General features: G+C 33.4%; 1 protein-coding gene across 9 annotated transcripts in view; it reads right to left on the bottom strand.

Annotated features, from left to right (window-relative positions):
* ADAM22 (ADAM metallopeptidase domain 22) overlaps window positions 1-14,365 on the bottom strand; it is a 285,191-nt gene that overhangs the window by 63,402 nt on the left and 207,424 nt on the right. For all 9 annotated transcript variants that reach the window (XM_037836582.1, XM_037836583.1, XM_037836585.1 and 6 more), the window contains exons 10-17: window positions 11,463-11,534; window positions 10,478-10,644; window positions 8,975-9,059; window positions 7,880-7,970; window positions 6,744-6,795; window positions 2,309-2,408; window positions 294-365; window positions 12-104 (exon numbers count right to left, since the gene is read on the bottom strand). In XM_037836582.1, coding sequence (XP_037692510.1) covers window positions 12-104; window positions 294-365; window positions 2,309-2,408; window positions 6,744-6,795; window positions 7,880-7,970; window positions 8,975-9,059; window positions 10,478-10,644; window positions 11,463-11,534 — 732 coding nt within the window. The remainder of the gene's footprint in view (window positions 1-11; window positions 105-293; window positions 366-2,308; window positions 2,409-6,743; window positions 6,796-7,879; window positions 7,971-8,974; window positions 9,060-10,477; window positions 10,645-11,462; window positions 11,535-14,365) is intronic.

Here is a 14,365-nt window from a genome sequence, read left to right as displayed (position 1 = left end):
CATTTATTTACCTTGCACTTTCTACAACAAAGACCATCACTGCACTGAGAGTCTTGAGTCAAGGTGCACTTCTTACAACACTCCGCTCCTTCAAGGACACATTCCTAAGGAATATAAACATTTGTAAAACATCAGAAAATGGTGCCATTTTCCTCAAAGTACTGGGCCGTCTTCCACAATAAATGTACAATCTCACAATAATAACCTTTCTTCCACAAATGCTGTAGAATTTCCAGGCACAACACTTCCTCTGAATTAACTAAAAAACATCATCAAAGCAACCAGAGACTTACTGCAGGGGCTCCACAGTCACACTCCTCTCCAGTTTCAACGAAGCCATTGCCACATTCAGGAGGATCAAGAAGCTGAGGGATAAGAACCAAAAGAATTACAGAAAATCAACTTTACAAGACTGTAAATGCCACACTTTTATATCTGCCAGTCATTCAAAACATGTTTTTATAGTTCTAAACTAGAAAACATAACTTTAGAACTGGAAACAGTAGAACCAAAGTGTCTACTTCTGTTTTCATTTCAAATTTCATCATGTATTCATATATAACACACATACCAGTTAGGATCTGGCAAATGGCACCCAAAAAAACGATGATCCTAGCCATAGACTAAAACCAAGTCAGATTACTGAAATTTTATTTCAGATTGGAAAGCAAGGGATTTGGAATTAGACTGCCTGGATTCAAATCTTGGCTCAACTACTTATCTTGGGGAAACTACTTTCCCTGTTGGACCCTCAGTATTTCAATGTCTAAAACAGGATTAATAGTATTAGTCATTCATCTTTATCACAGAATTGTTATCAGGACCATGTCCAATCATCTGTGTTAAGGCCCTTTATTAATGATTTCTCCTGTGAAATAGAAAGTTATTTCATAGACAATGAAGGAAACATCAGAAAAATTAATAAATCCACTGATACAGTTTATATAAAATATAGCAGCTCCTATTAACACAGCTTTGCAGAGAACAGCACTAACAATTTGCCCCACAGTTTGAAAGAATTTCTGGTTTGCATAAAAGTACATTTTAAGACTGTTGGCTTCATTTTTTATGTATCCATCATTTTTATTATCTTTCAAATATAACATCCTATTGTGATAGGTAAAATTCATAAATGGTAAATACCACATACATGATATTCATTCAAGAGTTCATTGAAATTTATCCATTAAAGAATGGAAGTGTACATCCATAAACACATACTCCTTTTCTTATCTAACTAGAGGGGAAAATAAAACAAAATAAAGAAAGCAAAAAAAACCATCTGACTTCAAATACCCTCTACTCTCCTACAAAAGAATCAATTCATCTTTATGTTTCATTTTCATTTGGAAGTGATCATCACAAACGAGAAATGAGATCACCACAAATGGAAGCCAAAACAGTAATTCATCCAAATGAAAACACAGTTAGTCTCTTAATCTGGGTTCAGAATAATCTGTTATTTTTATAAAAAGACTTCAATTGTTTTATAGTTGTCACACCAATGATTTCATTAAAATATTACTTCTGACACTTTTGGAAAGAGGGACTGCTTTCCAATGCAATATGATACAACTCCTAAATTTCACTGGAGTGAACAGAGAATGAAACAAGGTAAATGATCACAAAGGTGATGCCACATATCGCTGTGGTACATAGAGGCAAATCATAGTTCACATAATTAACAAGAACAAAGCATTCTTACTTGATATGCAAAATACTATGTTCGTAATGCATGAGGAAGATCTGCCTTCTAATCAGTAATGAGAGAATGCTCTGCAAGTCGTAAAGCCCCTGACAAAGTCCAAGTACAGAAAGACTTCTTTTTAATCTAAGAGGACTTGGGTTTCTTATTGAGAAGTACGTGTAATTTAAATCATGAATAATAGCAGTACCTGTAATTTAAATCATGAATAACAGCAGTACCCCTCATTCTGAAAGGTAGTGGCAGGGGACAGGTGCTCCTTTGTAACAGGAAGAGATATGGGGGAGGGAGGGATTTAAAAAATGGAAAAGGTCAAATAAAAACCTTTTTGTTAGCTAACCCTTAATCATCATTTGACCACAGAAAAATAAAATGAAAATTGTTCAGAAATAAAACTCTGATTTCTACCTGCTTTTTATTCCCATCAGAATAGCCCAAAATATCTAACATTAAAGCTGACTTTGCAAAATGGATATTTAGTATATCTAAAAGTTACATATAGGGCAAATTCAAAAGCTTTCTTTTGTAAGACCCAATGGCTTAAAATTTGTTTATGATACTGTAGAAAAATTAATAATAAATAACTCTGATCACATGTAATACCTTAGAAGGTTTGTTGAAAAGGCAGGCACCACCTCCACTATTCAGGAAGTCATGATACTCTTCAATATTACATTGGGTGAACTTTTTAGGAAGATAATATCTGTAACAGAGAAGAAAAACCACAGGCACAATTTTAATCTTCCTTGTCTGTATGTTTCTCTTCAAATTACATAATATTAAAACTGCACATTATTCTTTAAATGAAGGAATAAATTCCATTTATGTATACTTCTATTTCAATCTGTATGACTTTGAGTCAATCTGTATATTTCTGAATTCTTCATTTGGTGACTAATACTATGTTTTGTTCATTATTTGCATACACATTCAAAGGTAACAAACACATATATTACCTATGATTTAAATGAAGGAGAGTTAGGGATAGTTTATTTCCTGATGAGTCTCTCCTAAATACTAAAACTGGGCTGGAACTCAAGCTGCAGAGTATTCTACAAAATAACTGACTGATAACCTACAAATGTGTCAAGGTCATGAAAGTAAAAAAAAGACTGAGGAATTGTTAAGATTGAAAGGTGCTAAAGAGACATAAAAACTAAATGTGATGCCTGATTCCAAACCTTTAACCCTAAATGATACTGAAACACCAGGAAAAATCTTGAATGGGTCTAAGAGTTGTATTTTATAGGTTGCACTGTGATTGTGTAGGAGAATATCCTTGTTTGCAAGAAATATATATTAAAGTGTTTGGGTTCACAGGGTAGCAAGTTAACAAGTTAATCCCAAATGATTCAGGGGACAAAAAAGTTCTTAGGACTATTCCTGCAACTTTTTCTCAAGTTAGAGATTGTTTTAAAATAATGCATACCAAAATAATAATAAGTCAATAGAAAAAGAAACTTGGACGGAGAGCATTTAGCAATAAGCATTAAGAACCTTCAAAATGAGTATAAGTTAGATCTAGTAATTCTACTTTCAGAAATTTTTCTTGAGGAAATTATTAGCTATATGCACAAAGATGTATGAGCAAAGCTATTTATATATTATAAAGCACAATTTATAACATCAAAAAATATGAAAATAACCTTAATGTTCAACAGTAAGAATTGAAGAATATTTAAACCCTCAGAAAAAAGCTGACTGTATATGTTAAGTAAAAAAAAGGATAAACTATCTAGCCAGCATGATCCAAATTTTATAAAACAATAAAAATGGAAAGAAAAAATGCTGGACTGAAATATAGGAGTATTTTAACATTAATTATGGTTATCACTGGATGGTGAGTTGAAGTGATAAAAAGTTTATTTCTATACTTTTCAAAATTGTTTTGCATTGAGCTTTTACTAAAAAGGGGAAAAATAATTAATATAATAATGGCCGGTTTATATGAGGTCTCTTCGACTGGGCTGCAAGGACTACGTCCAAATACATCTCTAATTCTTCCTAGCACAGTGGTTAATACATTGAGGAAAAAATGAATGGAATTTAGAATAATTATTTATTCTAAACTCATTTTTCAATCTTTTCATGCCAAATTCTCCAAGAAAAGCTGCTCTGATATAAACAGTCTTGAGATTAAGTTGTCTGCACTGCTTTACTTCCTTCACTTCCTTTGCCTAAAAAGGAATAAATTTTATTCTTCATTTGAAAAATTTCTTACATATATTACTTCCTTTTCCCTTTTCAATATCTATACCATGGCCAGTGTTTTTTTGTCCCCTTTTGCCTCCAATCCATCCTACCTATCTCTGCCAGCATCATCAAATTTAAACAGCACTTTATTCAAATCCCCTTTTTATTGTACTCACCAAAGTCTGAGCTGGCTCCCTACTGTCACTACCTCTTAGTGTTGGGCCCTTGGAAGTCTAAGTCAAGTTCAACCTCCTGCCCACTGCAAGAAGCCCTCAGGGGTCACAGTCCAGCCAGCCTCCTGCCTGCTACACAGATGGGCACGCAATCTGTTCTCCAACACTTCCAGTGACAGGAAACTCACTCCCTCACAAGGAAACTCATGCTATACCTGAATAGTTGAAATTTGTGAATTGTTCTTTCCTTAATTTTGCCACTCTCTGAGTTCCTATAACTTCCTTATACAGTTCTGTGCTCTTAACTATATCAAATAAGACTAATGCCTCCACCATAACATGGCCTTCAAATATCTGAAGGCAGATATCATTTGTCTTCCCAGCTTCTGTTGCCACAATTTCTTTTTTGCAGGGTAACTTACATATTCTACTCTGTGTTCTTAAAATACCAATTTTTGTATCTTTAAATAGGGCTGACGGTATTCATTCAAAAATGCTTTCCAACATTTAGTAGTGCAAAGGAATTTCATAAAGTAAAAATGGGAGGAGATATACTTGTGGGAAATATACATCCATAACTAGTGATTTTGGCACAGACCAAATTATAGCATCATGCCAGACAATCTTTTATGCAAATGGCTTTTCTTTTGCAAGCATTTATTTCATGTAAAGAGCTATACTATAAAATCAAACCTGAGGGGAGCCATTTGATTTTGCTACACATTATGCTTAATGCTATACAGATTGCCTATAAAATTTTGTTTTTAATAGTTGACTAAAATATTCAGATGTAATATACAAAGTAGCTTTTAAAAGTTCAGACTCTCTAGCATGAAATTTAGTAAGACTGGAAAAGTACTGAACAAAGATTTTAACCATTTCTACTTATCACTAAACAAAAAGTCCAAAGATATTCTGAAAAATATAACATCTTTTAAGTATATGTCTGTATATATACTACCTTCATCATTTATTTTCCTTGCATACATATCCTGGGGATTCAAAATTTAAATACAACCAACAAATATTTACTGAAAATCAAATCCGTAAAAGGTACTATGATGTGAGATCTGAGAGAAATATAAATTAGTGTAAGAAGTAATCCTTTAGAACTTTACAACTAATTAGTGAGGGCAAGCATAAGTACATAGAGAATTAACTTATAACGAAGAAGTTAAATTACAATAAACTTCAAATGGCTAAAACGTATTTAGAGAAAAGGGGGAAGGACACCCCAAATGGGGAAAACATATTGAAGAAATCAAAAGAGGCTGGAAATTCATATATAATATGGTGAATAAATTTTTAAGAAGGTGAAAATCCATACAGGATTATGGCTAGTAAAACAAAAAAGCCAGAAACCCATTTACAATTATGTTAAGCAAACCAATCATAAATCGTAGTGAAAATGAGATTGCAAATGGGGATGAAGAAAGATTATGGGCATCTAATTACTGAAGAAAAGAATTTGCTATTCTTTAGAAGTGGAAACTCACTTCTAAGTTCTGAGTGGGAGAATGACATGATTTATGTGTTTGAAACATAAATCCAATGAGAAAGAGAAAGAATAAACTGTACTCTAGACAATCAATGGACTAGAGCTATATATTATCAGCATGGATAAATCTCACAAACCTATTGAGAAAAATGCAAGTCACAGAAGAAAATATACAGTATGACACCTTTCATACTGTATGCAAAACAATGCTATGTAGTGCTTTAATACACCACATAAATATAGTGAAATATAGTGAAAAGATAAAAGGAAGGCCCTGTGAACGATATGAACCAAATTCAAGACGTGGGTTACTTTGGCTGGGGACAATAAGGAAGGAGAACACAAGAGGGATTTAACTACCTAAGTAGTATTTTATTCTTTAAGTTGGATAATATACGATTTACTGTTTCATTCTTTGTATCTTTTTAATGATGAGGGAAGTGGAGTTCAGGAGGGGAGAGAAGGAGCCTGAAAACTGCCTGAGCATTTGGAATATTATTGAAATAATAAAAGCCCAAGATTATATAAGTTTCAAGTAGGGTGGCAGTAATAAGTTCGGAATGACAGGAATAGTAACAGAGTTTATTTAGAAAGAATAAAAGACAAGGATTGGTAACTGATAATGTGAAGGGTAGGACAGGATAAAAATGGAAACCTCTCTCAGGAGAGCAGAGTGTGCATATTTCTTCCCAAATCCTTGATCAGTGACATCACGTTGGGAGCTTGAAACCAGTCACAGTGGGAGTTACAAATCAGGGCTGTTTTCTTGTTGTGGTTTTTTGTATTTTTTTTTTTTTTTTATTTTGAGAATTGTCTTACCAGCACACTACTATTTATAACCCTTCCATAATTAGAATTGAAAGAGATAAGAGGAAGAAATAAGTAGGAAAGCCATCAAGAACAACGTTCTCTGTTTCTTACACATCTGGCCTAGATTCAAGGCTGAAAACTCTTTGCTGTCTACTTACCTAATTAACATCAATAATTTTTGTAAATAAGGGACAATTTCACAAAAATATTTTAGATATAGGGCCATTAAGAAAATCTACTTCTGATTTTCACATAAATGCCCGTGGTAAGGGTACATGCACAAAGTTACTGAACGCCATGTTCCCAAGACAACAGCACAGTGGGGAAAGGAGCAGTAAGTCATTTTCTAATAGAAGTGACTTACCCTGTGTCTCCCATTATGCATCCAGACCACGTGTCCTCACATTTACACTCACCTAAGGGAAAATGAATATGCATGCCTTTTTACAAAGCAAAAGCAGCCACATTAAACTATTTCCTATTTTAAAAGATATACCTTCACATTGTTCCTTATTTACCTTTTTAAAGGAATAGTTGCTTTCTAATTTTTCTTGCACTTGAAGATTTTTATGCCTTGTGTAAAAACCAAAATATACTTGACCTATTGAGATTATAGAAATTTTACTAATACATAATCTTCTGATTTTTTAACAAGTGGCCAATTCTTTAAGCATTCACTTAAAATGGCTTAAATGAAATACAATGAAATAATCTATGAAATAGTAAAGAATTTTATGGCACTGATACCATGACAGGAATTATTACTCCCCTTCCATTTTTAAAAGCCTCTGCACCAAGACTGCTGATTCAGACAATATAGTGATTAAGCAAATAGTTTTGGAATGGGAAATACCCAGGTCTATGTCCTAGCTCTGCTACTTAATATATGCATAAACTTGGGGATATTACCCTTTTTAAGATATAGTTTCTCTCACCTGTAAAATGGGGCTAATAATGGGTATCTTGCAGGGATACCCTGAGATTAAATAAGTATCCAGATGGAGGTAATGCTGGCAGTCAATTATCTGGCAAATAATAGGTATTCCATAAATGGTAACGGTTAATACTTTGCACAATTATATTAATAATAATATTATTATTAAAATAATAAATAAATATGAGTATAATCAAGTTGTTACTCCCAAAACATAGTGTTTCACCATTTGTGGGGAATTAGGAAAACATATTCTTCATAAATGCTAGATCTAGCATATTTCACTAGAGCTGTATTTTATCATGTTTTTTATGAGATCTGTTCCTGAGAAGGAAGTTCTATTACATATTTTTAAATTTGTATTATATATGAAGAAATTCTCATCTATAATGTAAATATTACCTTGTATTACTTTTCAAAAACCATTTTGTGTCCTCACTGTATATCTTATGCCATCACCCACACTCCTTTGATCAAGCAACTGAATTAAAGAATCCCATTATCCCAAATATCTGACAGATAGTCTATTTTAAATACAACTAAACCACACATGTGCTGAAACTTACCACTTGCTAACTTTCTTTTGTCTGAGATAATACCAATATTATGGGCTAATGATTGGGCAAGTGTAACTGCCATTAAATCCGTCTTCCCAAACTGAAAAACAAACAAAAAAACATATGCAAATGCAGATTGTTTGTTATTTAACTGGGTCAGAGAAAAATGTCATAATGTTATTGAAAATAAATAATTCCTAACTATCTTCTTAGCACAGGCTAAACACATATTAGCAAGAGCTAAGCTATCTGAGCATTTGGGAAGAAGTAGTAAGAAATAAATCCATATTTCATTAGGTCTTAGAGGGAGGACTAGAAGCCAGGGGTTGGAAACTTAAATCTAATATTGAGTCCAAATTTCACCTGTAACATTCCTGAAAAATTTAATTCTTGCATATAATTAAACCAGAATCTGTCCCACTGATAATACAAAATAAAAATGAATGAGTGAATTATCTGGAGGGTTCATCTTCAATTGTCTACTTACACTCCTGAAATCTCCCCAAGTAGAAAAGAATGTGGCTCCAGGAAACAAATGGTATGAGTTCAGAGGAATTTGGTGATGATCTTTTGGCCAATAGAAACTTGAGAAGAATTGAGGATATATTTTTCAATATGTAGCCTCCCCAAAATTCCAGTTATTTTCCTTTAGATCACTTCCATCAGTCTTAGCGTCTAAAGAGAAATGCCTTAAGTGTAGAGGAACTCTTAGGAAAATCTATTACATTTTTTTCTCCCAAAATTTGTCAAATCCTGAGGAAGGAAGCAAATTGCCAACTGGGTTGTTGGGTAGAAACTCAATGCTCCAGGGAACTATTCTATTCTCTGAAGAGAATAAAGGTAAAGGCAAAGACTCTCTCTATATGATTTATAAATAGGTATTTCATGAAAACTACTCTAAATAGAACACGAACAGAATTATCAGATATTATCTTCCATTACTTCCCTACACTGTCCTTTTGGTCATTTACAGTAACCATACTGGTTGTTAATAAAACAATCTAACATCTAGCGTAAATGTAATTTGAGAAATTCTCTCTGAAATATTAGAAAAACATTTTCAGCCATCATACCACTTTGTATTGTACAGATGATCACACCTACTTCATTCACGCCTCCTCCTTTCAGCAACGAGCAAATCCCACCAATATAAGCTGCCCCGCTCCGGCTACTCTCAAATTGACTTCCCCTTTTAGAAAAGGAAACAAAAAGTGCTTACTGCTCACTGTTCAAACATATAGCACCTCTCATGATTAATTTACATTTGTTTTCTCAATGCACCTCAGAATTTCTACACTGTATATTCCTGAGGTAAGGAAGGAATATGAAAATTAATACATATAACCAAAGAAAAGAGTTTATGAGAGGATGATTCCCTACATGAGTAATGAATATCGCATATAGAAGTCTATTAAAAAAAGATGCACTCTAAGAAGGATACAATATCACTTCTGGGACATTTCTGCCAAAAATGTGAAACTTAAATCTCATAATAAGAAAGCATAAGACATTCCCACCATGAGGAACATTCTACAAAATAATAATTTAAACATTCTTCAAAAATGTCAAGCTGGAAATAAACAAATAAAGGCTGAGGACATTTTGCAGATTAAAGGAGACTAAAATCATGACAATTAAATGCAATGTGTGATCCTGAAACAGATCCTGGATGGGGAGAAAAATTAGCTATTAAAGACATTATTGTGACAATTGGTGAAATTTGAATATGGTGGATTAAAATATTGTATCTATGTTAACTTTTTTTTTTTTAGTGATTATACTGTGGTTATATTAGAGAATGCCCTTATTTTGAGGAAATATACACTGAAGTATTCAGTGGTAAAGGCCCAGGGTGTGTTCAACTTATTCTTAAATGGTTCAGGAAGAAAATCATAGATAGATAGATAGATAGGTAGGTAGGTAGGTAGGTAGATAGATAGATGATAGACACACACACACAAGGGGTGGGGGAAGGAAATCATGAAACAAATGTAAACAATTGATGAATCTGAGTAAAGGGTATATATTTCCTTGTAGCATCCCTGCAACTTTCCTGTAAATTTCAAATTATATAAAAATAAAAATCTACCAAAAAATATACTCTTTTACTTTCATTTATAACTCTCTCCAACAGCTCTGACTTTGGTTGATAAATTTTCAAAATACTACTTTATATAATTTGCTATTAAATCAAATAGGCATAAATTATCTCCCCAAAGAACACAGAATGAGAAAAAAATAAAAAATACACTCCAAAAATACTATGCTCTTAAATTAGAGGCAAAACAAAGAGAATATTAACATTTAAAAGATAGCAACTTTAAAGAATATAATTAATCTGTTGATAAGAGACTATATCAATAGTACTTTTACTCAGTAAATCCTTTAATTAAATCTCTTGAAAATGGAAATGAAATAGACATGCAATAATAAAATAACTCAAAATTAAATTTCTTAAATTTTCATGACAATTTCAAACAATCTATACTTAAAAAAATTTCTCCCAAATATATGTGATGTCAAATTCTACCATTATGCAGTTGAAAGGCTACATCTCAGTCACAAGTAATAAAGCATTCAGCATGGAACCAAAAAAAAGTTACATACGAAAAAAGGTGAACTGCATCACTTTTCTCTTTGATAAAATCCCTCCTGTATTTCATAAATTCACGTAGAGTGATCAACGGATTTTCAGATATGGCGAACTTGTTGTCAGCTGCCCAGGTTTCCATAGCAACCAATACTATCCTTGTCTTAAGTTGGTCTTTATATATCTAGCATATTAACAAAATGAACACACCAGCTGTAAATGTGGTAATATCAAATAATTTATAAAAAGGACTACAGAAGCTCCTCTTTTTTTAATGGACACTTCTTGAGTTTTGGTTAAATATCAGAAATATTACTGTTTTCAAAGGAGATAATGTTTTTCTAATTTATATGCATTTCCCTTGAGAAAAGAGAATCAAATTGTTTACCAAATAATATCCAAGAACAGAGAACACTAGTTAGAAATAAAAGATCACTTTCTGACAAATACTTGCACCCTTATTCAAAGTTCCAATTGAGTCCATTTTCAGGCACCCTGGACAGAGAATTCATGCATTCTTGAGTCCTCTTAGCAAAAAAAGTGGAACACTGAAATAATTTCTATACAACCTGACTGGCCCTGATTAAAACACATTGAGAAGGTACTGGCACTGCATTATCTAGGGATGATTTGAGATGTAAATCCAGTGAAATTATTCAATTGCATCTTTACTACAGCACTGGGCCCTTTTGCAAAAGGCACAGCTGTTGTACTGCTTCTCAGTCAGAAGAATACTGTGTCTTAGTTAGGGGCTATGGCTCAACTTTGTCGTCTTCAGTGTGAAAAATACAGGAAGGAAATTCAAACAGAAGAAATCTCTGGGCAACTTTGACCACTTCTGTTTATCATCTTCCTAGCTAGAGACAAGGTCAATAATATCCATTGCAAGGTTACTGGGAATTTACAGACACATTGTCAATTTACAGTAGTGAAAATATAAGACATTACTATTAGCAGTCAGCTAATTTCTCTACAGAAACAGGGAATTGGGTTCATACTTACTAAATCTGCCATGTTCACCACAGATTTCGCATAGGTATTTGTATGTACAACTGAAAGTCGATGTTTTTTAAACTGAAAGCAAAAGAAAACAAGTGAAGGGTTATCAGTAAATAACCACCTCAGCAGAGAAAACATGGCATAATTGAGAGATCTCTAAGCCTCTCTGTAAAAAAAAAAAAAAATTGCAAGATTTGAGACCTAGTTCTCTATATGCTAAATGTGTACCTGGAATCAAGGATAGTTAAAGCTTGAGGCCTCAATTTACTCATCTATGAAATGAAGTAAAAAAAAAATACCCACTCCTAAATTTCATAGATTTTTATCACCATTATTGTTCAAAATGATAAACATATGAAAGTCATCCATGAATTGCAAGACATACAAATATAAGTGGGGGTATAGCCAGGAAAAGTGAATATGAACACTGCTAAAAGCATAAACATTTACAATTTCTACAAGACTTATTCAGCAAGAAGAAAGCTCTAAAATAACCATCATAAAAGGGTGACTGATTAGCTAGTGAGGCTCACATATATACTTGGTTTGGCCTTAACGGTGTTTTATAAAGCCGGAAATATCATGTAAAAACTGATTTATGGCTTTACTTAATAATGGCATTAATTGGCAAGTGATGCGAGTCGGCTGCTCCCTTTGGGCAGACTATCTGCTGCCTTTTTAGCCGCCTTCCTTCCCTCTACTGTTTTACACCAGACTCATTTCATTTGTGATATCTGCTTGGGCTATCTGAATTTGTAAGTATTCCAAAAAGCCCAAAATATATGTTCTTGCTACTTATTCTTATTTCATAAAAATCCCAAGGAGAGAGGAGTGTGGGAATTTGGGAGCTCCAGGACTCAGTCCTTCTACCCAACAACTATTAAACAGGGAGGAACTCTATGAAACAACTATTTTGAGGCTCCAGAGGCCAGAAGAACACTGTACAGCATTCAGTGAAGAGCAGGAGGAGGAGGCTGATAAATTATAGCTAAGAAAAGAGATAACATACAAATATTGAAAATCAGAAATGAAAAGGGGTATATTACTATTAACCCTGCTGAAATAAAAAGTACTATAAAAGGATACTAAGAACTATTGTATGCCAATTAATTAGAAAACCTAGATGAAATGGACAATTCTTAGAAACACACAAATTACCTACAAGCTACCTACGTTGACTCAAGAAGAAACAGAAGACCTCAACAAACCAGTTACTAGTAAAGAGAGTGAATCAGTAATCAAAAACCTCCTAACAAAGAAAAGCCAAGGACCAAATGGTTTTACAGGGGGATTGTACCAAACATTCCAAGAAGACTTAACCCCAACTCTTCGCAGACTCCTCCAATACATTAAAGAGGGAGGAATGCTCCATAATTCATTCTACAAAACTAGTATCATCTTCATACCAAAGCCAGATAAAGATATCACGAGGAAAGAAAGAAAAAAACAACTATAGACCAGTATCTCTTATGAATATAGATGCAAAAATCCTCAACAAAATACCAGCAAATCAAATCCCACAGTATATAAAAGAATTATATACCCTAGTATGCAAGATTGGTTCAACATAAGAAAATCAATTAATGTGACACACCACATTACAGAATGAAGGAAAAAAACACGTACTCATCTTGATGTAGGAAAGGCATTTGACAAAATCCCACATCCCTTCTTGATAAAAAAAACTTAGAACACTAGGAATGGAAGGAAAATTCCTCAACAAGATAAAGGGCATATATGAAAAGCTCATAGCTAACATCCTACTTAATGGTGAAAGACTGAAAGCTTTCCTTCTAAGATCAAAAACAAGATAAAAATGTCCACAGTCACCACTGTTATTCAACATTGTCCTACAAGTTCTTGCCAGAGCAATTAGGAAAAAAAAAAAAAGAAAAGAAAGAAAGGCATCCAAATTGGTAAGGAAGAAGTAAAACTCTCCCTATTTGCAGATGACTTGCTTCTACATGCAGAAAATCCTGAAAAATCCAACAAAGCTTCTAGAGCTAATAAATGAATTCAGAAAAATGGCTGGGTAAAACACCAACCCCCAAATTCAGTAGTACTTTTTTATACAAGCAATGAACAATCAGAAGAAGAAATTAAGAAAAAAATTCCATTCACAATAGCAGCTTAAACAATCAAATAAATAGGAATAAATCTAACCAAGGATGTAGAGCACTTGGACATAGGAAATGACAAAACATTGTTAAAAGAAATCAAAGAAGACCTAAATAAATGGAAAGATATTTCCTGTTCATGGAGTGGAAGAGTAAATATCATTAAGATGCCAATACTACCCAAAGCAATTTATAGATTCAAAGTGATCCCAATCAAAACCACATTTTTTGCAGAAATGGAAAATCCAACCACCAAATTTATAAGGAAGGGTAAGAGGCATGGAAAAGCTAAAACCACCTTGAAAAATTAGAATAAAGTTGGAGGACTCATACTTCATGATCTTACAAAAATGTATTACAAAGCCACAGTAATCAAAACAACAGGGTACTGCCACAAGGACAGACATATACACCAATGGAATAGAATTAAGAGCTCAGAAATCAATCCTCACATTTATGGCCAACTGATTTTTGACAAACAGGGAAAGACCAGTCTCTTCAGCAAATGGAGCTGGGAAAACTGGATCTCCATTTGCAAAAAAAAAAAAAAAGATGATCTGACCTGAGACCTTATACAAAAATCAAATAAAAAAATGAATCAAAGACCTAAATATAAGAACCCAAACTATCAAACTCCTAGATGAAAATGTAGGTGAGCATCTTCAGGATCTTTTGTTAGGCAATGGTTTCTGAATAGACTTGACACCCAAAGCACAAGCAACAAAAGAAAAAAATAGATAAATGGGGCCTCATCAAAATTTAAAACTTTCATGCCTTAAGGGACTTTAT

The sequence above is a fragment of the Choloepus didactylus genome, chromosome 5, assembly GCF_015220235.1.
Source record: "Choloepus didactylus isolate mChoDid1 chromosome 5, mChoDid1.pri, whole genome shotgun sequence".
Classification (NCBI taxonomy): Eukaryota; Metazoa; Chordata; class Mammalia; order Pilosa; family Megalonychidae; genus Choloepus; species Choloepus didactylus.
This window is presented reverse-complemented; position numbering and strand designations above follow the sequence as displayed.